Here is a 23,040-nt window from a genome sequence, read left to right as displayed (position 1 = left end):
CTCAGCAAGCAAAGAAATAAAAATCGTAGAATTCTGGAGGATGCAGAAGAGATTGGCAGTTCCGTGACCTAACTTATTATAATCAGTGCCTAAGGAATGGCTGTTTAGATTCTTAGCAGTGTCACCCTGTGTGCAACTAACTTCCTTGCTTGCATTTTCCCATGCTCTCTGTTGTGTTAAAAATAACATGTGCCCAGAACCTGGTACTGTGTAATTTATTCAATCACAGTATTTGATGAGACAAGTGCTTTGCACAGACTGAGAAGCATTCTCTGAGTGTCAAGGCATGACCTACCTCTAATTTACATGCAGACCAGTTCCCAAGGACCCAGCTATAGCAGGGTGTCACTGGGCAGGGTTTCTGCTGAGTGAGTTCTGTGGGGCATTGTCGACCTTCTCCTTGGGTTGGCATAATGATAAATCGTGTCCGGCTCATGCGACCTAAAATAACAAGGGAGGTGTCAGTTATTGGTTAAAGTTAGCTTAAAAATGGATGGAAGAATTGTTGCCTTGTATGTTTAAGTCTTCATTGTATGACACTGAACTCTGTCCTTCCCCACTTACTCTCTGGTTTCTGCCATTTCAATTTAGATTTCTAGAGACATAAACTATTCTCAAGATTAATGTTTCAAAAGTCTGAAATTCTGTCCATCTTTACATCAGTTTTCAGGTCTGAATTCTATATCTGTCAAACAGGCTGATTTTATAAGTGCTATAATGCCAATCTTCTTAGCAAATATTTATTTATTAATCTTTATTGCAATCAAGACATCTTGCTATGCATTAGCTATAGTGGTAAAAATAGCCATATATATCTTCTGCCTCTAACAGAGGTACAAATATTAGACACAAATAGAGAAAAGAATATCTTTTTTTTTGTCTGTTAGGGTGTGAATTACTGAGGTATGAATGCCACATAACCCAAGTTACTCTAAGACATGCCACAGGAAGGTCATTTCTCAAGGGTTTCAGTTTTCCTCAGTTAATTCAATACAGACAATTTTCCTACAGATTGTGGATCCACTTATTTATTTCTTCACTGAGCAGAAGGAAAAATTGAAGGCTGGCTTATGCAGAGGAAGCAATGACGCTTAAAGGTATATATTCAAACAAAGGTACGCCATGTCACAGTGAAATGAAAGGGTGGATTTATGAGCGGCTAAGGAAAACACAGTGTCTCTTTCCATCACAGAAGCACTTCCAGGATAAACTCAATGGAAATGTGAATGGAGTGGCACAAACTGCTCTGTTGACTTCTCTCTTTCCACAGCTCCCTTATTACTCGTAAGAATATTGATGAGTACAAGACACGTTTAGTTCAATTATTATCTAATTCAATTTATCTTATTCGTGAATATCTCTTTGCTACAAAGTGCAGTATGTTAGCATATTTAACACATATTAAAGAAAAAAAAATCAAATTTCTGGGAGTATGCACTGAAGTATCCCTCCATGCTAGATTGAATCAGGGACAGTTTTCTTGAAAAGCTGAACTTGACACAGAAGAGCTATAAGCAGATACGCTGTGAAAAGAGAATGCTGTGTATGGAGAGGGAGGGGTGACCAAATCTGGGGACCTGTGGCTAGAACAATTGTGAGGAAGAGAAGAGCTAGAGAAAATTCTTGGGTCTTTTAGAAAACATGAAAGATCCTATGTGTATATCCAAAGAGAAAGAGAAGCATGTTTTCCTAGCCTTCCCTTGAAAGCACGGGGTAGCATACTTTCATAGGACCAGATTTACTCACTGTCAATCAGAATATTATCACAGATTTTGAGGTCAAATAAATCTCTCTTTGAAGAAACTTGAAGAAAACCAGGTAGGCCCTGAGAATCTAAATTCTTTGGTGATTGAGCCCTTTCACTATCATTGTACTTTCTACACATTAAGAACTAATTGAAAAGGGTACTAATTGAGAGGGCTGGGGTATAGCTCAGTGGTAGAGCACCTGCCTAGCATGTGTAAAACCTTTGGTTCTCACAAAAAGATAGCATCATTGAAAATCCCCAATTGGTTATGTGTTTATTTCATATATATTTTTTAAATCTATATTACATTAGGTTATCTAAAATGTATGATAATACTAGAAAGCACTTAATGAAGTGGTACCATGTACTTGACAATGTTGCAAACAACTTATACGCACTGACCCATATAATCAAATAATCCTAGGAAAAATTTATTATCTGTCTGCATTACAAGAAAGAAAAATAAATCCTAAGGCACTGGAGTCAGTTGCCTAGAGTTAAGCACTAGTCATGAAGACAATAAGAGTCATAGCTAGGATGCCTCAACTATGCTGTTGGGTTAAAAATGCAAGAGATTGGGAGTGATAGCTACAGAGGAGGATTATGGGAGATATCAATGGAACTTTTCCCCATCTGACAAAGGAATCTGTGTTGGTGATGATATGGGATTGCTGAGTTTCTGTGCAGCTTGAGCAAAGAGATCCTGTATATGCATTTCGATGTTTCTCAGAACCATTAAAATCAAGTTATAAGTCAGGCATAATTTATACAATGGTATCTATAGCCTATGAACATATTTGGGTCAAGATTTCATATGACATTAATCAACAACCCCACAAGTTTAAATTTCCTGTCAATTTTATTGGCCAAAATACATATTACCTAATGTATCATGATAAGACCTCTGCTATCATGAACTCAGAGCAGCAATGGTGGTCTGCACCAAATCAAGATAACTGATATTCTAGAAGGGAGGGAAGGTACTTCTGAGCCCACCTCTCCCAAACTGAGGAGCTATGGATGGTTTCTAGGGGAGGGAGAATTTTTCTTAAGGGCATGTCCCCTGTTAGGTCAACCTTGCTCTGGTAATATATCCATACTATGCAGCTCAAATTGCACTTGTGAGTTTTAAAATAAAATAAAGAGTATTTGAAGTTGGAGAGGTGAGGAGGTAGGAGTGGATGGGAGGCATTGTGGGGAGGAGGTAGAGGTGGGTTGGGAGGCCTTGTGACGAGTTAGGGATCAAGAGATGGGGGTTGATAGGGAGGCATTATGGGAATGAAGAGAACAAGAATGACATTGTATGAAATTTTCAGATAATTAGTAACAGTATTGTAAACAACACAAATGTTAATTTTTAAACAATGAAACCCTAAGGGCAGTCATCAGAAGCACAACCATAGGCCCTACACTCTCTTTTGCTATCCAGATACAAAGGCAAGATCCTCAACTGTGTCCATCACCAACAAGAAGCAAATAGTAAATTTTTATTTAAGGCACTTCATTCTTCAAGATTATTTAAGGTACAATGTAAACATTTCCAGTGAAGGGAGGGAAGTGTAAACAGACTTGGAGATTCTACAGGCTCTCCCAACTCCCATTATGTCACCTTTATTTTTAAACCTAAGAGTATTTTTATTATATTGAATAGCCATGTATTCCTATAATTAAAGGTTCACTGATTCTGAACTTTCAGATTGAAAATGGAGCAAGAGGAAATGCAGATGGCGCCATGATATGGGCTTGATCCTCCAGTCACAGTGTGTTATGGCTTGTATATGCTCAGCCCAGGGAGTGGAACTACTTGGAGGTGTGGCCTTGTTGGAGTAGGTGTGCCACTGTGGCTGTGGGCTTTAAGACCCTCATCCTAGCTGCCTGAAAGCCAGTATTCTGCTAGCAGCCTTCAGATAAAGTTGTAGAACTCTCAGTTCTGCTTGTATCAGACCTCCCTGGATGCTGCCATGCTCCAGCCTTGATAATGGACTGAACCTCTGACCTATAAGCCAGCCCCAGTTAAATGTCCTTTATAAGACTTGCATTGGTCATGGTGTCTGTTCACAACAGTAAAACCCTAACAAGACACAGTGATTCAGGGTTCTATGGATCCACTTCAGACTGGATGGAACCCCGAGCCTAGCCAGCTTCTCTTAGAGTGATTATTAGAGACCACAAGCAGTAGGAGTCTTGACAACAAGGTTTATGATTATGAATCTTGCTGGAAGAGGGAAAACATGAAGGATATATAGTCAAACTACAGAAATTGAAAATCACAGTGAGGATGGAGGAAGATTTTTTAAAGCAGCTGAGGTACAGTGGGAAGAAACTGGGCTTGGTACCAGTCATCTGTAGTTGGAAATAATTCTTTCAAATTAATGGCTAGAAAATGATGGGACTGCATGGAAGTCCTCTGAACATGAATTTCCTGTTCTGTAAAATAAAATGAAGAATACAGAAGGGCCTTATTATCTGAAAATAATTCAGGTTGGGGAAAATGTCATTTAAAAGTGAGCCTCTTTTAAATGGAAATGAAATTATTTTTAATAAGTACTAAAAAAAAATGTTTAAATGGGATTCTTTTTCTGGAACGTAGAAGTCTGTAACTGAGTTTATCCAGTGCTGAATGCCATACAGATCATAACTGTGACTGTGTGCTCACCATCAGGATAAAGCACACATCAGCCATGCAGGTTTCTTACATAAGTTCCTGATTACACTATGAAAATCCATTTTCCATGACTGGTATTTGTAGCACAATCATAAAGTCTTTGATCTTTCAGTCACTTTTTTTGTGCCTTGGCCTCCTTTCAATATTCATTGTGAAGACCACCCTTCACCCATTGTGAAGAGGATGGCTGTTATTGCATGAAGCTAGCCTAGCACTGTGGAGGTGACGGGGTTGGCATAGGGACCAGGCCAAGAGCCCTGGAGATGGGCGAAAGCAGCAGCCATACCAACGTCTATGGAGTCCCGGCCAGTGCCACAGAGACCACCTGCTGGTGCTGGCATTAGTGCGCGGGAACATGGTCACTAAGCTGGGAGTCAGCTGAACACTTCTCTTTCCTAATACCTCCCACTATACCTGCCACATTCCTTATGTTCTGGCTCGGTTTTCTGGGTGACAGTAAAGGGTGCTGCCATATGTATACCAAGCTTCCATAGTGAGAAGGGGGAATTTCCTTGGGCTTGTTCTTGCCTTTTCTTGTTTGGACTTATGTTTCTCAATATAAGCATAAAAGAAGATTTCTTTTGAATAAAAGTTATCTCATACAAAGAGAAAAAAATCCAGCAATTGCCCATTCTGCTTGTTTAACTGGATCTCAGTGGTCATCATGCTCTTTCCTGCATGCTTCAACTAAGAATTCTTCTGGAGTCTACAGCAAAGTTGCAGAGTTAGCTGTTTTGGATAACTACAGACAGTTTTGATATGATTCAAGAGAATAACACAGGGGTTAGTGTTTGTATAGGTAAAGGGATGGCGGATAGAAAATGAGACTAGCAAAAAGAGCATCAACAAAGATGTCCACGATCCTCCAACAGTTAAGTATAGGAAACATCTGAGCAACCAACATGGATCCACTGATTGACGCCTATGCACCAAGTGTGCCACCATGAAGATATACTACCAAAGCACCAATGGAACATGAAGTGACCTGGCCTTCTAACGTGCTTATTAATGATTCTTTTTTCCCCTCACAATGAGACATTATTTATTTTTAATATGAGTGGAATCATCTAAGCATACACTGAATCATCAGTGTGGAATGGTCATCTGGAAGATGAAATCTCCAAGGAGCTGGTTAATTATCACCTGCAATAGGGGACTGTGTCACAAAATTCAGGGTAATACTGGTCTTTCTTGATGGGCACCTAAACAGTAAATTATTGAATAAAGTGCTTCCACTTTCTACTCCCTGCCTCTACAGATGTAGTCTTGGTTTTGGCACCTGTTTATTTACTATTGCTCAATAGTAAACATTAGCAGATAAGACAAACGAGAGAGAAGCAGATAGAGGGTCATGTTCACCTTGTTAGCTTTTATCATGTTTCTTTGTAGTTAAGGCATGTCCTTGAGAAGCTCATCACTGGGAAAGCACTCATTACTATTGAGGGAAGAAGATGGTCATGGCTACCATGTGCTTTGATACAGGGATCACATGTCTGTTCTGCCTTAGCTCCATTCTCTTCCTTGCCCTGTTTCCATTCCCCTCACAGTAACTCTCCAGTCTGGATTCCATCAGCCCACCAGCAAATCATATCAACAGGACCTCGGTTTGGGGCTGCACTTTAGGAACACTTATTACTATTGTTGTTTAAGGCGTGATTAATTGAAGCTTAGAGAAGCGACATAATCTTTGAAGAACCACAATTAGTACTGTAACACAGGGTTGCTTTACTCCAAAATCATGTGCTGTCTCATCTGGCCCTTGTCATGAATGTTGGGTGCTATAATTCAGTTACTAGGTTGTTTGAGAAAGATCGATACTGCATTCAGCCTTATCTTCTGAATTCCTATTAACTTGTCACCCAAATTCATACACTTCACGGTTTCCTAAAGCAAAAACTAACTTACAGTAACATGTCTGTGCTCTTCTTTGAAAACTATTTATCTTGTTTTATGTATTCATCCTAGTAAATTATCAACAATAGTACAAGGTTTCATTGCACATGAAACACTCCATTTCAAGCAGGTGGTCATGTACTACAATATGATTGGAGCTGTTCTTTTAACAAATATCACCTACAATTTTTATGTTAATTTTAAATATAGACATTGCTAGAGAGGAATTTGGGAGCAGGGCTAATGTCTGACAACACAGAGAAGTTTCAATGCTGAGCAGTGATTAAAGACCAGCTCTTGGCCATGTGGTGGGCTTTGTTAGAGATGAGAGATGTGGGAACAAGTCTTCACTCAGAGCTGCAGCCCACAGGCTTGAACTCTAGAGAAATTCCTTGGGTCATTTGAAAATCGCTTCAACTTCCCAGACATCTTTTATCATAGAGAACCAAACTCAGAAAGGATAAAGACTGCAGAGGCTGCTGGAGTCCAGATGGCTTTGGTCTCAGCCAGGATCATCTGTCTAAGAGAGAGGCTAGTTACTGAGGGAAGGAACAAGACCATTTAGAGGTCAAGACAGACTGTGGTATCAGAAGAGGTCTTTGAATGGAGGATGATTAAGTACTGTTATGCTCCGCTTCTTGGTGAGAGCTCTAGGTTTTTGGTGGTAGACTGTGATTTAACCGCTTACACACTGTTCAATTCTCAACCATCACAGCAACTATGTGAAATACAAATGAAAACTGGTATGTCCCTGTAATGCATATAAACTATATAAGTAATGAAAGGAAGAGATCTCAAATGATTGAAGGTGAAAAGGTCTTAGAGAAGGATTTTTTTTTTTTCAATCTTGGAGCTACTCTGTCCATTCTTTTCTGAAGAGACCATCAGGGCCCTTAATTTATTGTTTATAATATTAATAGTTATCATCCCAGAAGATAGATGAGACATTACATAGTAGTCAGGAGAGTACATTCAGAGGGACTTTTATTTTTCAAGAAAAATGTAATTCTTTGAGAATTTCATATAATGTGTTTTGATTATATTCACCCCTCTTCCTATTTCTTAAAGCACTCATGTGCCCATTTTCCAAGCTAAGAGTTCCTCTGATTATATTCTGGAATATATGTATATATTATAATAATTTTCATGAAGTGGTGTAGCATCAAAACAGGACCATGTGCAAGGAGTTAAAAATATCAAATATATAGAATATCAAATGTAAAAATATCAAATATCCAGAATATCAAATGCAAAGGGCTATTAGCTGAACAAAAGGGGCTTTGGAGCCACCAGCAATCAGGTTCAAATACAGCCTCTGCAGCTTACACACTGTCTATTTGCTGGCTCTATTACCATCTATTACCCAGCTCCAAATTAGGAGAATACATCATACAACCATTATGAAAATGTTACTAAGACATGTCTGGCATTGATAATTGTGTTCTTGGCCAATGAGTAATGAAAAAAAAAACCATGCTGATATTTCCTGATTTTATAGAATAAAATAGCATGAGCCTCACAAAAGACAAGTTAGCATTTCAAGGCTCTGAAATTTGCCTTTGGAAAAGCAGGCTGTGAAACCAAGGTCCTGGGCCTTTGTGCCCAGTCTTTTCCATTCTCTCAGGCAGCTTCCTGACCTTCTATCATAAGAACCAACTATTCCATAGACTAAATGAGTTTGAATTGCTCTATTAGTGTTGTGCCTACTCAAGAAATCCACACCAGTCAATTTTTATACAGATACTAAAGTTAAAGCTTACTGATTTGCCTTGACATACTGAAATATAACAATAACAATAACAATAATAAATGATAATGGTAATAATAATAACAACAAGAAGAAAATTTCTCATGCTTTTGAACTCATATAAAATTAGTTTTTTCATTATAGTCTAAAATAGATGGGAAAAAATTACTTGACATCTGGGAAATACAAGCAACAGGCTGGATTATATAATATAGAAAAATAATATCAACTCATATACACTGAATGAAAAAGTATAAAACAGTAAAAAAAGAACCCATATTCTAAAATTATCATTTTTAGAGTCTTACTGGTTAAGTGATAATTATGAATAATTCATGTTATGCTAAATATCGGGAGCTCTATATTCCACTGAGCTGATGAAAACTCAATAGACAAAGAACATGACTAATCCAAACATTAAGCTCTTCTATTACCAGCTTTGATCTTGGAGAGCTATCTAAAAAGCTACCTCAGAGAAGCTGAGAATCAGACTCTCTCTAACCTGAAAGAAATTGGATTCAAACTGTTCTGACCTTGAAATCTTTTACACAATTAAAAACTATATGACAAGCTCCAGGTGTGCGCTAAGGAGGCAGCTCACGAGCTTGGAAGATAAAGTCAGAACTTATTTCAAAATTTCCCTCAGATCAATGACATTCTGTGAGTTTGATAGTGAAGAGTGGCTCACTGGGCCAACAGCCTGGTGAATTCATAAACAGAGGTAATTGTGTGAACTTCTGCATTTGATACAGCAGTCAGCCCAGAACTGCAGGTGCAGAAAGCTGCCTCTCAGGTAACTCCCTCACCCTCTTTAATGTGCCTATGTACACTTTATCTCATCTTACCTCTCTGTCCCCTGGCCACAATCAGCAGGACAAAAGACTGGCTCATACAGAAGGCAGATGCTGGCACACTGCTTAGCAGAGACAAGCTGGTCTGCAGATATTTCCTAAAGATAGCATGTAACCTCAGCTCCAAGAATAAGCTTGTGCCATGCATTCTTGTATTTGCTGGGTGCTAACTGTTTATTGTTTCCAGGCTGGGGCATGTGAGGATTAAGGCATGACTTAAATACAGAATTTTCACAGTTTGGAGACAAGACAAGGAACCCCAAGGTTGCAATAGGAAGGCTGCAATGGTGGGGAAGTTGGAGGTTGGTAGGGTGTAGCTTTAACCATCATTCTTTCCACACAGTCTGAGGGGAGGTGCTTAGAAAGCCAGAGGCCACGTATGTAAGTCCCCTGTGTACTGTGCAATCTACCCATTTATTTCTCTATCAAATTGAGGCCAGGTTTGAGCCTATATAAATGGAATGATACTCATCTTTATATTTCTGTCTGTATGTTGTAACCTAAAGCCTTTTGTAACACAAAAGGTTGTCAAAACTGACTGTGGGACTTAATATTGAACATCTTTGGGATGGTATCACTAGTTTTTTTTTTTTTTTTTTTAGTTTTTCTTTTTTTTTTTTATTAGATCTTTCATTTACACTTCAGATACCATCCCGTTTCCCCATTCCCCCCCCTTAGAAAACCCCTATCCCATGCCCCCTTTTCCTTTTTGCATTTATACATTTTTTTTAAGAAATGTTAATCATAGGCTTTATAAGTTTGGTATTGTTCAATCAGAGGTGTAACCCACTATCCAACCTAGATATATCAACTATCTTTGACTGGTGGAGATACATAAACATCTGCTTCCCTGTTTCCCCCCTCTATCTCTCTTTCATCACCTAGCTTCTCCTCTCCTTCTTCTTCTCCTCTTCTTACTCCTTTTCTTCCTCTCAGTACTCCTCCCACCTTAGCTCCTCCTACACATCACCCTTCCTGTTAAAAGGAAACTTTTCTCTCAAAATACAATTAGAGCATAATTATGCCTATTTGTACCAGTGAGGTACAAGATAGTCCTAATACCCAGTCCATCCTTTTGTTGACTAACCAGCACCTCTGTCATCTATCCTAATTAAAACACTTAGTTCTGAACCTGGCTTTTTCCTTGGCTTTAGGATGAATGTCAGCTGATGACCATACACTCAGATCTTTTCTCTCAAAGTAAATAGCTATAAGTTTTCAACCCCATCAGAAATCCAGAATGACTGAGTTGACTATAATTGTGGGAAGCACCAAGCATAGCTTCTAAAACTTAGCCAATTTATAGAGACCTCTGAACACCTGGACACTCGCTCTACTTCGAAACGTTGGAGCATCTGTTCTTCTGCCTTCTGGCCCAGGATCATCTGACAGACCTTAGTGCTGCAGAATTATTAAGGGCTGATTACTCTGTCTAGGCAGATATAATCAGTCGACTATTCTGCAAGTGTGTCCTTTTCTGGACAGTAATTTGTCTGTAGAAGGAAAGTGGCAATTCTTGCCTAGTGGCTGTCTCACCACAACTGGAGTAACTCCAAGGATGCTCAATTTCTTCTTAGAGTTTAACATAGGAAGCTGTCCGGAGCAGACAGGTCTCTAATGAAAATGAACATTAATACTGAAATGTTTGTCATGTCAATTCTAAGGATTTCTGATGTTTTGAAAACCAGCTATCCATGTAAGGTAATCTGGAGTGTTGCCTGTTAACTCCACTCAGCTATTTCTAAATAAAACATAGAGAACACCCTTATAATAAATTCCAAGTCATGAATTTGCTATAGTCCCTTAACTCACAGGCTGACCATCTCAAATCAGTTAAAAAAGTTAAAGAAGGACTGGGTCTAAGCTTTGAGTGAGATGAATATTGTTACTCTCATAGGCATTGTACCAGTATAACACACTTAGGTATCACTAGTTTTAAGGCACACCTTTGATATTCAACTTGGGCACAATACCAGCTTCTCAGTGTCTCCCTCTCTTGACAGATTCTTGTAATTTTCTTTCAATTTTAGTTTTACCATATCACTTAGTATTCCTGATTCCTGTGTTGGTCACATGGCTCATGTTTCCACTGGGGTGCCAGGTTTTGAAGTTCATGTACTTTGTCTAAGATTTTACCTGTTCCATGCAGTTAATTCAGAGTTCGTAAAAGGGGGCCTTATACTCATTGTATCCAATGAGGAAAATGCGATGTAATTTATTTCTCCCCTTGACAGTAAGAGGAGACATCAGGAGATAACAGGATAGTAGGCATTAACTTTTGAAAACCTTTTCACATGACCAGAGGAATGACTGAACACATCCACATCTTAATTACTGGCAGGTTTTTCAGATGTCAGAATATGGACAGTTTTTAAACTGTAGTTTTATGCCTAGCAGGTTAGAATATAAAGCTGTCTACAGATTAAGAAATAACACTCCTAAGAAATAATCCCATTTATGAAAAAGTAGCTTGAGTGGATACCTAACTGATTCTATGCTTGCATGGATTCAGTTTAGAAAATAGAAAATTTATTCTGAAAATTTGTTTTTGTTTATTCTGTGGGGTTTGGAAAGTTGAATTTAGGCTGAAGCTAGAATTATCTAGACTTCTCCAACAGTGGGACTCAGGTTTGGGAGGGTTGTTTGTGGGGTTTCTAATCGACAGTTTCAGTGTGATTAGTCCTCTGCATTAGCAAAACTGCCTGAACATGTAAAGTGACATTTTAACACTAAGCATCTACTTTGGTGTTTTACACAGAATGGTGAAGTGTTGGAATGTCACGATGTGCTGCCATTTCTCAATGACTTCTTTCAGTGACACAATTAGACATTTCAGGAAAAAAAACCCACAAGAAATGTATTTTCTGTCTCTACCTGTTAGACATATTCTTGGGTATGGAGAATTAAAAACTTTGTTACTTAGATAGAGAGAAAGGAAAATATCCTGTCAGGCTGAATCCTTCAGGCTCAAGATCCAGGCTACAAATTCCTCTCCCCTTTGAGATCACTTAGGTTTAGAATCCCTTGGGGAAGGACAAATAACAACTGAAATTCTTCCTGCAACCCATGAAGTGTGCTTCATTGGGACACAGGAGACTAGACCACCCCACAGGGGTGGTGGCCATCAGGTGGTGATGATGGACAATGGCCATTAGGAAGCTGTAGGGGTGGTGATGCTGAGATGCTCTGTGTAAGGAGGAACCAAGTATTATGTGACCTAGAGAGTGCTGGGAATAGCATGCTGATGCAAAGGGAGGCAACAGGGCAGAGGAGGCAACAGAAATGGACAGTGTGAGACAGCTCTCTCCTTGAAGGGCCATCATCACAAGCAAGGCTATCCTTTAAGTGCTTTTTCATGTTATCCTTTACTGCTCAAGAGCAGAACATCCAAATATGACCCTTGGTGAAACTGAATGCATATGGCTGAGGTATGTCACCTCTGGGCTGAACAGAGATGATGGTGGTATTAGGCATCAAAATGTGAAAGACACTATCTTCCATGGAGTCTTCATCAGCATGCCCAGTCTTGTTTAGGGTCTCTTTGTTTAACTATCATTCTCCAGCTAGACTATAGGATGCATGAAATCAGGGAAACTGTCACTCTTTTCATTGTGGCCCACTTAAGACACAGCCTACATCAATCACATTTATATTGGTTTAATAGATAAATGAATGTGTGAGCAATTAGAAGTCAATAGGAAAACACTAGATATTTCACTAAGATATCACTTAGTTTAATACTAAAGCATGTTGGGTTAGGGCTAGAGAGATGTCTTAGTGGTTAAGAAAACACACTGCTCTTTCAGAGACCCTGTGATTCTTTCCAGCAGGCAAGTCCAGAGGCTTACAATAATCTGACTTCAGCTGCAGACCTGATGCTCTCTTCTGGCTGCTCTGGGAACTTGCACTCATGCACAAATGCAAAGACACAAATATCTACAGAATTTAAAAACAATAAAATTTACAAGAGCACTGAGTAAAGCAAAAGGGTGAGTTATAAAAATTGGAAGAAAAATGATTTAATCTATTGGAGAATTTAAACATTTATCCCAGGGGCTTGGGATCTGCAATATTACTACTGATGGATAAGAAAGAGGTAGAAATTAATATAGTGAACATTCCAATAATACAGCTGTTATACTATGTGTGCTGGAGAGTTTTTATGCCATTTTGACACAATCTTAATTCATCTGAGAGGAGGAATCTCAATTAAGAAAATGTCCCTATAAGATTAGATGGTTGCAAGCCTGTAAGGCATTTCTTAATTAGTGATTGATTGAGGAAAGCCTAGCCTATTGTGGGCGATGCCATCTCTGGGCTGGTAGTCCTGGGTTTTATAAGAAAGCAGGCTAAGTAAGCCACAAGGAGCAAACCAGTAATAAGTATCCCTCCATGGCCTCTGCTCCAGTTCCTGCCTCCAGGTTTCTGCCCTGTTTGAGGTCCTGTCCTGACTTCCTTCAGTGATAAATTACAGTGTGGAAGTGTAAGCTGAATAACGTCTTTCTTCCTCAACTTGCCTTGATCATGATACTTCATTACAGCAATAGACACCATAACTAAGACACTGTGTGACTTTCTAAACCTCATGGCAAGCCATAAGCAAAGCCTCTGTGTGGTTTAGCATTCCAGCACTGTAAGAGGAACCTGAGCTCGAGTTTATAAAGAGAAGATGTGCATTTTGCCTTCTGCTGTTAGAGGTTTCAGTTTGACCCAGTTGCCTTAGGCACATGGTGGCAAACTTCAGCAAATCATGTGTATGATAGAGCAAAACTGCTGACTCTAGCAAAATTAAAGACCCGAATAGCTGCAATTTGAACCTGGATTGTTCTGACTTTGAAATGATCTCTCCTGAAAGCTGCCTCTAAGGCATGGTTTAGGAATTGTGTAGAACAATTACTAGCTCCTGGTCCTAAGACATAACATTTGTTTTCCTGGGGCTTTTGTTTATATTTGTGCAGAAAGTTGCAGTATGATAGCTGTTACTATTACTATTACTACTACTATTTTTGGAATCTGAGATTCCTACTCTTTCACTGTGAGTGATGCTTTTTGTAAAACAGCCATTGTCCTTAGCTACAATTTCCCAGTGCACATCATGGCTCCCATTTTTATTTCTAACCTCTCCAGTATCTTACAGCAGAGTTCTCTGAGGAGCTCCTGTTGCATTCTGACTCCTGTCTAGCTCCCCACTGAGCCAAGACTAAGAGTGGATAATCCAACTCTTCCCATTTGTACAGCTTAGAAAGAAGCTCACACCATAATCAATCTCGGGACTTCTGGAAAACAGCTTTGAGTATTGCCTGTGAGTAATGAGATTCAGATTTTAATGTCTTCTATTTAATCCCCAGTTTCTCCAACTTGAAGTTCCTTTCTTCTCCTTCTCTACTTGTTGACTAACCATGATGCCAAGATTTCTTCCTAGGTTTCTACTCCAGGGTTCTGACATTCACTAGCTGATAAACTGCAACCCTTCAAGACTCTAGTCCATCCTAGTTCACTGCATAGGATATGGGAAGCAGCTGGTCCTCAGAAACAATATTTCTCATCCTCACCTTCCTGCCCTGAGTTGGGAACAATGACTAAACTTTCTCTTATATAATACATAAGAAAGAGAGGCACACCACTTTCAACATGATTCATAAGAACATCACAAGGATGCTACCCTCCAGGGACATGGTGTTGACATTCTAGGGTCTCTGTCAGCTCATGTGATTGATTACCTCTTTGAAGCAGAAACAAACCCTTTCTATACATGGACAGAAACAAGGCTCTAGTCACTGTGTCCAGCTCTACTGACATAATACATAGTCTAAAACCACCATGACCACATGTTTTCTACTGGTACAGTTTAGGATCTTCTGATTGGATACTGACCAACAGATTAGCCAGCTCTTCTGTGACCTCTCAGTGTTATAGTCATTTCTTCCACCCTTGCTGATCCCTCAGCATGCTTAGAAGTCTGTTCTCTGGATCAGCTCTGTGTTAGCTTCATCTGTTCACTATGGTTTTTGCCAGTTGTCAAGCTACTTTTACGAGTAGAACAAACAGGGGAAGACAAATACCTCCTTGGCCACAAGTTTGTGAACATTCTGTCCATGTCGTCCATCCTGAGAGCTGACAGTTGACCACACATTCCACCAGACAGGGAATACTCATCCTCTGAGGTTTTTCCAGGTTATGCTGCAAATGCAATGAGATACACCTTCAATACTACCAGAGTGCTATTCATTTACAGGTGAGAGTGTCCTTTATTCTGTAATAAATAACCTTTCCACATTGTAGTGTGAGAACAAATATCCATTGTCTTATAAATCAGTTGCTACCAAAACAGCTATTGCTATTGCACTGATGATGTTTGATTAGTCAAAATTTCTTACTATAAGCTCTGAACTCTAGCAAAGACCCACCACTCAGGTCCTGGGAAAGTCACAAGACACAGAGATCTGCCATGTTGTTCAGTCAACAACAAAGTAGGAAGGTATGTCATCATTTCATCCAGACATCCTGGGATGGGTTGACAGCATACAGGGAGATCAAAATTAGCAGTAAGTCTAGTAGTACTCAGAATAGGGACAAGGATAAAATAAATGATTCTTCTGATATCCCAAATGACCAAGTGGGCAATGTAATTACAGTTCTAATCTGTCGACAAATTGAGACCATTTACTTTCTTCTCTGAAATCAGTGTTTGGATATAATTTGTATGTTGTATTACAACCAATGCAGAAGATATTTTAGTGAGGAAACAAATTATCCAAGAATCAGAGAGTGAATACTGAGGTCTGTGCTACATGTCTCATATAAATTGTATGTTTAATTAGGAAAGCTTTGGCACCTAATACATGTTAAATAATATTAGTACATCTACCCAAAGCTAAAATTAGTTATCACAGCATGAAAGGTGACTAACACAAAAAGCACTATAAAGGAATCTGTGACTATTGATGTGATACAGATATGCTAGCTAGACTAATAATTTAGGACTTCTTTAAATGAATAGTCACTAACTATATGTTTGATATGTACCATTTAGAAAACAAGGAAACTGATTTTTATTAATGAATAATTTACATTTCTTCTTGCATCAAAAGAAGATATTTTTTACATACATAAGCAGCTCAAAACTAATAGCTAAAGGGTTCATAAACAAAATGTGGACAAAATTAAAATCATTAGCTCACCTGAACTTCTAGAGTCCAACAGTGCTCCTGTCAGCTAAAACACCCTTCTTATTTATGCACTGTAAAGGACTGTTAACTTGGTGGGGACAAGTCTGAGTGTGACCATTGTTAATCTGGAACAGTAGTAGATGGTTGGCTTCTTTCCTGAGGCAGTTAGTATATTAGAGACAGACTAAAGGAAATAGTCTTCAAATAAAGCAATGACAGTTGGCTAATAGTTGTCTATAGAATCTGAACCATTTTCAGAATGCTAAAGATTGGGGTGCCCAGTCTTGGACAGACAGGTTCACAGTCGGCATCAGAAATGACAGCTGCACTGCTGGTTAACGATTGTTTTAGGCATGGTGAGGAAGTCTTTCTCCTCTGTTACAACAACTGAAACAGACCTTTGTTAGCCTGTCAACACGTTATAGACATTTCTGGAGATGCCTGCAATTACTGGTATGCTATCTTCAAATCCTGCAAGTTGTTTCTGTGATGCATGCAATATGATAATCTGCCCATTTCTATTGAGGTCTCCTATAGGCTGAATTTATATCTGGAAAGAGAACTGCAGCTTCTTTGGGATGGGTCTGATTCTAGGTTTTCTTCAAATTCCATAAAATTAGAAAAAGTCAGAACCTCCTAATTTGAAAATTTACATGGAGGTCTTTTGCATAGATTGAGAAAGAACAAAGACAGTTGTACAGTTTATCATCTGGCAATTATTTGTTGAAAAAATTGCCAGTGTTTTTTTTTTATATCCATGGTCAGCATCTATCTTATGTAAAGAGGCCATGTTTATCACACAGGCAAATGAGTCATCTGTCAATATAAAGAGTCATACCACAGTAATAAAGACATCAACCCCAACAGTTTGCAGAAAGCCAGGTATATTTTAACAAGTTCTTAGAAGTAATGAGTTCATTTCTTACTCTTTTGACAACTGCAGCACTTACAGCTTCAGTCAGTATCTGTAATGTCTCTTAGGTGTTGTGAAGCTTAAAGACTAAGGTTAAGAGATCCTATCTCACAATCCCACAGGATTTACCTGCTCGCAGTGGTCCATGCTGACAGGCTTGCCATCACTGCGGACACAGCTCAGCAGGCGGGTCCTCACACCCTGGCCACAGGAAATGTTTTCACTCAGTTGGCATGTGCTCCATTCTAGAGGAAGAAGACCATAAACAATGAGTTTCAAAGGTTTAGGCTTGTGAGCCAACCATACCCACGCTCTAATAATCTATGTAAGTGGAAGGGAGAAGTCCACAGATAATTTTACAACTTCCTCTGTCTTTTTTTTTTTTTTTTTTTTTTTACAATGCCTCATACAATTATGGTGTTAGAAGAAAACAGGTAAACAGAACTGAAATACATGGACTGCATTAATTTAGTGTTTGTTTTCTAGAGGTAAAATGAAACAAGATAAAAATCAAAATGGTTATACTGACCATTTGGTAGGATAGAAGAAACACTAACCAGAAGAATAAAGAAAGACCAGCTTAAGAAAACTATTTGTTGTAGACAAATGAAAGAGAAAACAATCAAGCCATGGCACCAGTTCTATGCTTGTGCTCCAGCCCCAGCCCCATATCCCAAAATCTTAACTTCCAAAGTGGTCGAAGTAAGGAGTGGACTATTTTGACGGTGATTGTATCAAGACAGTGGAAAGCTCAGAAATGGGATTATAGTATTTGTGAGAGACTCTAGGGCGCTTGTCAGGAGACATCCTGTGAAAGTACCATCTGTGGAAGAGTAAGTTTTATAGGATTGCCTATTGGTGTTTTAAACTGACCATGGTCATGTATGGTAATTCACCCTGCCCCCATAATTAATTTGACTTTGAACAACAAAGAAAATAAACTTTCCTTATAGGCATGGGTATGAAAGATCCTTGACCATGTTAATAAAGACATCTTCAAAAATATTTCTATGGGTAAAGAAAATTTAGTCTTAAAATATATGCCTTTTCAGTATGACACACTTTTTGTTGTATTTCTGAAGAATTGCTATAAAAAGGAAAGACTCAAAGAAAAAGTATGAGTCTACCATGCTGTTATTCATCCATAAAAGAACTAGATAGTTGCATTATGAAGAATCTTATCTGTTACATATGTGCATGAAACAGGGAAGTTTTGACAAAGCATGTTGCTTGTGTAGGCATATTGTGGTATGTTCCTAAGTATTCACTCCAGGCTTAGACCCACCATGATCTTGCATTTGGTGACATTTTTGCATATCACCTGGTGGGGAGGTGGTAGGTAGGTAGGAGGTGAATGTAATAGCAACTTTCTTGGTTTGGGCAAAGCCCTCTATGATCAGATAAACATAGTGGCTAAATAATTCGTCGAATGCATTTCTTATTGTTTCTCTACCACTTTAATATCTATGACTGGTCAGGACTCCCATTTAAAAAAATACCTCTGGGGAAAACATATTGTAGACTTGAGTAGTATACTAATATAATGAAAGGCATGGAAATAAGCACATTTTACTGCAGTATCTTTTAAAGTCATGCTGTTCTTCTGAGATTATGCCTTGGTATATCTACAAACTATGCATGGACATTTCTTTTCATGAAAGTCAGCTGGAACTAAGCCCTCAGTGTTTCATGTCCCATACATACATTGTCCTCTACCTCCCCAGTGCCAGGAGAGGATGCATACACAAAGGTTAGTCAATGTTCAGGAAAAACAGTCAAAGTGGGTTCAACTCTACCTGTCAGATTGTACTGGAACTGGAAACAGTTTTCATTGAGGAGACAGGGCCGCACCTGTGAGTCTTCCCCACAAGTTCTAGAGTTCAGTGAGGGCCTCAGCAGATGCCGAGTTCTTCTCTGTGTTGCATGGGGGTCACATGACTATGAAAGTCAAAAGCAGGCAGACAAGGACACACAGTGAATGATAAAATATACACTTATATGTGAACATGCAGGCACAGAACGGTTACAGAGAAGAAGCTGTAGATATAGCAATGAGGATGTGGCTACACCTGCAAATGATACAGCTTGTTGTTAGAAGAAAAGTTAATTCTGTGATGCAAGGTGGATTGTCTTTTATTTTCATTTCATCTGACAACCAATATATTTTCATCTTTAAATGAAATAAAAATGACTTCAGTGACTCTAGTACAATAGAAATAATCACACAGAATATTAAAATGTGAAAATTATTTTCAAAAATCCCAGGATAAACAGCTACATATAAGAATAAAATTATAAAATTAATATGGATGAAGTAGAAACTTCTTTTTATTTGGGAGCTCTCTGACCCAAGAGGATGAATCACTATAAGTTTCTTCAAGTCCCTTAAAATAAATGGATAAATGCAAACTCCAAATATTTACTGAAAAATCATCTTCACTTGGGATCATATGTCCTCCCATAGGTTTGGGTCATGTAATAATGCAGAAGCCAGATAAATCTATTTGCCACATCTCATACAACTGGTCTACCCAGAGAAGCGCTTCTAGCTCCTCCTTGGGACCATCCTTCTTTCAAATGTTCTTCAAACCTTATTCTTCACCTTCCCCAGAGAACTTAATCCAGGTTTACTCTTCCCACAAGAAGTCCTCTACTGATGCTAAATTTTCCTCTTGAGTTTTGAGAAAATTTTACTTATGTTCATGGGTCTGTCAATGGATTTAGTTCTAAACACATATGTGTACATGCTACATCTCTCTTTATATTGATATTTTTCTTTATTACATGGTTTCTTCTTTTCCTTTTCTTTTAAAAAAATCACTAGGGCATGGTGGACAACAGCTTTTGCTTCTCTTATCACACGGTGAAAACATGAAATAAATTATGTAAAAAAGCTTTCTAATAAATAACACCAATATATTCACAACATGCAATTCCAGGTCCTGAAAAATCTAAGAAGGTTTATAGACTCAAAGAATAAAAGGGTTTGCATTGTGTCTACCAAATAGCCATTTCTATGTCTGAGATGTCATTTTATTTATTTTTCTTCCTTTGGCCCTTTCAGGTGTCATACTAAAACTACAACTTGTATACTGAATCTTGGCTAATTCAAAATGATAGTGTTGGATTACACTGAACTATGGGGAAAAATTCACATATTTTCTTCTAAAGTTTAGGTAACTGAAGCACCTTTGCTATTCATGTGATTTTACATTCAAATAATCTGTCAATATTTTAATTTTACATTTAATTGCATCCAGAGGATCAAGAAGAAACAATTAATCAATTATATGCACACAAATCCCATGCTAATGCTTACCAATAATTTATTTCTATTTTACCATGTAATGTGAACTAATGCACACACTGAGAGAAATAAAATCTTAACTGATTGGTCAATAAAAGAAAATAATAGAACCCTGGTAGACTTCTAAATTAGGGCTCTGGTGCATTTGTTTCTTATAAAGTATTAAATTCCTGATTGAAATAAGTGACCATGTACCAGGATCCATGTATCTGCTTAGTCTAAACCAGCAGATAAAAGGGAAGATAAAACAGAAACAATCAAATGCATCTACAATGCTTCAGGTCATCAGTATTCTGATTTGAACATTTTTCAGACTTTAGAATATTTGCATAGAATTTAAGAGTTGGTATTTCTACCTGAAAATACAAACTCTGAAACATCCTGAAATCTAAAACCTGTAGTAGGTAAATTTGTAAAATAACATATTCTATACTTTTCTTCATCTAAATGTACAGGAGGCAAGTGGATAGTGACAGGGTGTGATTTGTTGATATTTTTAGGATTTCACCCATCAAATTTCATAGTGTGTATACTTGTTTAACATGGCTTTAAATTAGCCTATTTGGTTTAACTTCCTGTTCAGACAATCTAGGAATATTGAAATCAAACACTACAACTAATTCCCTTGCCATTGTCTTATCCATAGAAACAATTGAAGAGAAACCCATGGGTGATTGTAATTTTTATAAACAATTCTAACTTTTCTTAGAGTCTTCTTATGAAAGAAGAAACTCTTACAAAACTCTTTTTATGAAAATTATCTTGATACTAATAAGTGTGAGATTGTTGTTTCCTCTTATCTTTTTCTACTGGCTATTGGTCAAAACTCAGTGGTCATGTTTTTAATCACTTCCTTTTCTCTGGTAGCTATTTCAAGACATTCAAAAACATTGATTTCACCCTAGTATAGTGACAAGTGAAGAAGGAGAAGGAGAGGGAGAGGGGGAGGGGGAGGGGGAGGGGGAGGGGGAGGGGGAGGGGGAGGGGGAGGGGGAGGGGGAGGGGGAGGGGGAGAGGGAGAGGGAGAGGGAGAGGGAGAGGGAGAGGGAGAGGGAGAGGGAGAGGGAGAGGGAGAGGGAGAGGGAGAGGGAGAGGGAGAAGGAGAAGGAGAAGGAGAAGGAGAAGGAGAAGGAGAAGGAGAAGGAGAATAAGACTTAGTAGTAGTAGAAGAAGAAATCTCTTGTCCAGTGGTTTTCATTCTTCCTAATGCTGTGACCCCTTAATACAGTTCTTCAAGTTGTTGTTGACCCTTCATCATAAAATTATGTTTGTTACTCTCTCATACCTGTAAATTTTGCTACTGTTATGAATTGTAATATAATGAAGCGTGATATACAGATGGTCTTATGCGACCCCTGTGAAAGGGCTGTTTGACTCCCAAAGGTGTAGAGAGGCAAAAGTTGAGAATGGTTGCTCTAGGTCTTAATGGTTTCTTCATTGGCCCAAAACTCCCCAATCAAAAATCTTTTTTTAGACAGTATTTATATTATTTATATAAAAACAGAGGGTCCATTTCTTAAATATGCAAAAATGATGTGCAGACAGCTAACTCAGAGTCAATTTTTGAATAATTTTCTTGAAAAGATTAAGACACACAGATGAAGGTTCTTTTCTTTTCTCTTTTCTTTTCTTTTCTTTTCTTTTCTTTTCTTTTCTTTTCTTTTCATTTTTGAGCCAAACAAAAACAACAGTTACATTTATTATAGTTATAACTGTAATAAAAATAGTTATAACTAATATGAAGCTATCTTTATTTCTTTTAAATTGGATCTTTTATTTATTTACACTTCAAATGCTATCCCCTTTCTTGGTTTCCCCTCCACAAACTCCCATCCCATCCTCCTTTTCCCTGCTTCTATGAGAGTGCTCCCCTACTCACCCACACACTCCCGCCTCACCACCCTAGCATTCTTCTACACTGGGCCATCAAGCCTTTACAGGACCAAGGGTCTTCCCTCCCATCAATGCTAAATAAGGCCATTCTCTGCTACATATGCAGCTGGAGCCATGGGTCCCTCCATGTGTACTTTTTGGGGTTTAGTCCCTGGGAGATCTGGGGGGCCTTGTTGGTTGATATTGTTGTTCTTCCTATGGGATTGAAAACCCTTTCAGCTCTATCAGCCCTTCCCCTAACTCTTTCACTGGGTTCCCCATGCTCAGTTTGATGCTTGGCTGCTATCATCAGCATCTGTATTGTTCAGGCTCTGGCAGAACCTCTCAGTGGACAGCTATACCAGGCTTCTCTCAGTGAGCACTTCTTGACATCAGCAAAAGTGTCTGGATTTGGTGTTTGCATATGGGATGGATGCTTGGTGGGGCAGCCTCTAGATGGCTTTTCTGAAGGCTATTTTCTAGGTAGCATGTAACCAGCATAACCACTACCCCTTAAAATCATGAACCCTTCACAAGAATTGGCTTTCTAGCTTAATATCTTTGTAAAGCAGAATTTCCTAAAGTTCAAGCCTTCCTTGCCACCTTGTATCTTCATACTTTTTGTTCATTCTAGCAGCCATCCTTCTTACCTGGCTTTAATGCTTGCCCTCATCTCAAGGTAGAATAAATATCTTGCCTTCTCGACAACTTCTACCCACTTTTTTAGACTCCTAATCTAAAGATAATTTCTGCAACTGAATATATACTGAGTATGTGTGTATGTGTTTTTTCCTATGGGCTATCTGGAAGGCCCATGTCTTAATATTTTGCTACTATGTCTGATGTGGCAGATGAAAATAAGTGTCTGTTCTGTAG

The 23,040-nt window shown here is 38.6% G+C and overlaps 1 protein-coding gene across 1 annotated transcript in view; it reads right to left on the bottom strand.

The window, feature by feature from the left end:
• The window catches only part of Thsd7b (thrombospondin type 1 domain containing 7B), an 839,715-nt gene that overhangs the window by 29,842 nt on the left and 786,833 nt on the right, over nucleotides 1-23,040 (bottom strand). The window contains exons 18-21 of the mRNA XM_076941097.1: nucleotides 18,782-18,923; nucleotides 17,115-17,230; nucleotides 14,966-15,083; nucleotides 296-441 (exon numbers count right to left, since the gene is read on the bottom strand). Coding sequence (XP_076797212.1) covers nucleotides 296-441; nucleotides 14,966-15,083; nucleotides 17,115-17,230; nucleotides 18,782-18,923 — 522 coding nt within the window. The remainder of the gene's footprint in view (nucleotides 1-295; nucleotides 442-14,965; nucleotides 15,084-17,114; nucleotides 17,231-18,781; nucleotides 18,924-23,040) is intronic.

This window comes from Arvicanthis niloticus, chromosome 10 (assembly GCF_011762505.2).
Source record: "Arvicanthis niloticus isolate mArvNil1 chromosome 10, mArvNil1.pat.X, whole genome shotgun sequence".
Lineage (NCBI taxonomy): Eukaryota > Metazoa > Chordata > Mammalia > Rodentia > Muridae > Arvicanthis > Arvicanthis niloticus.
This window is presented reverse-complemented; position numbering and strand designations above follow the sequence as displayed.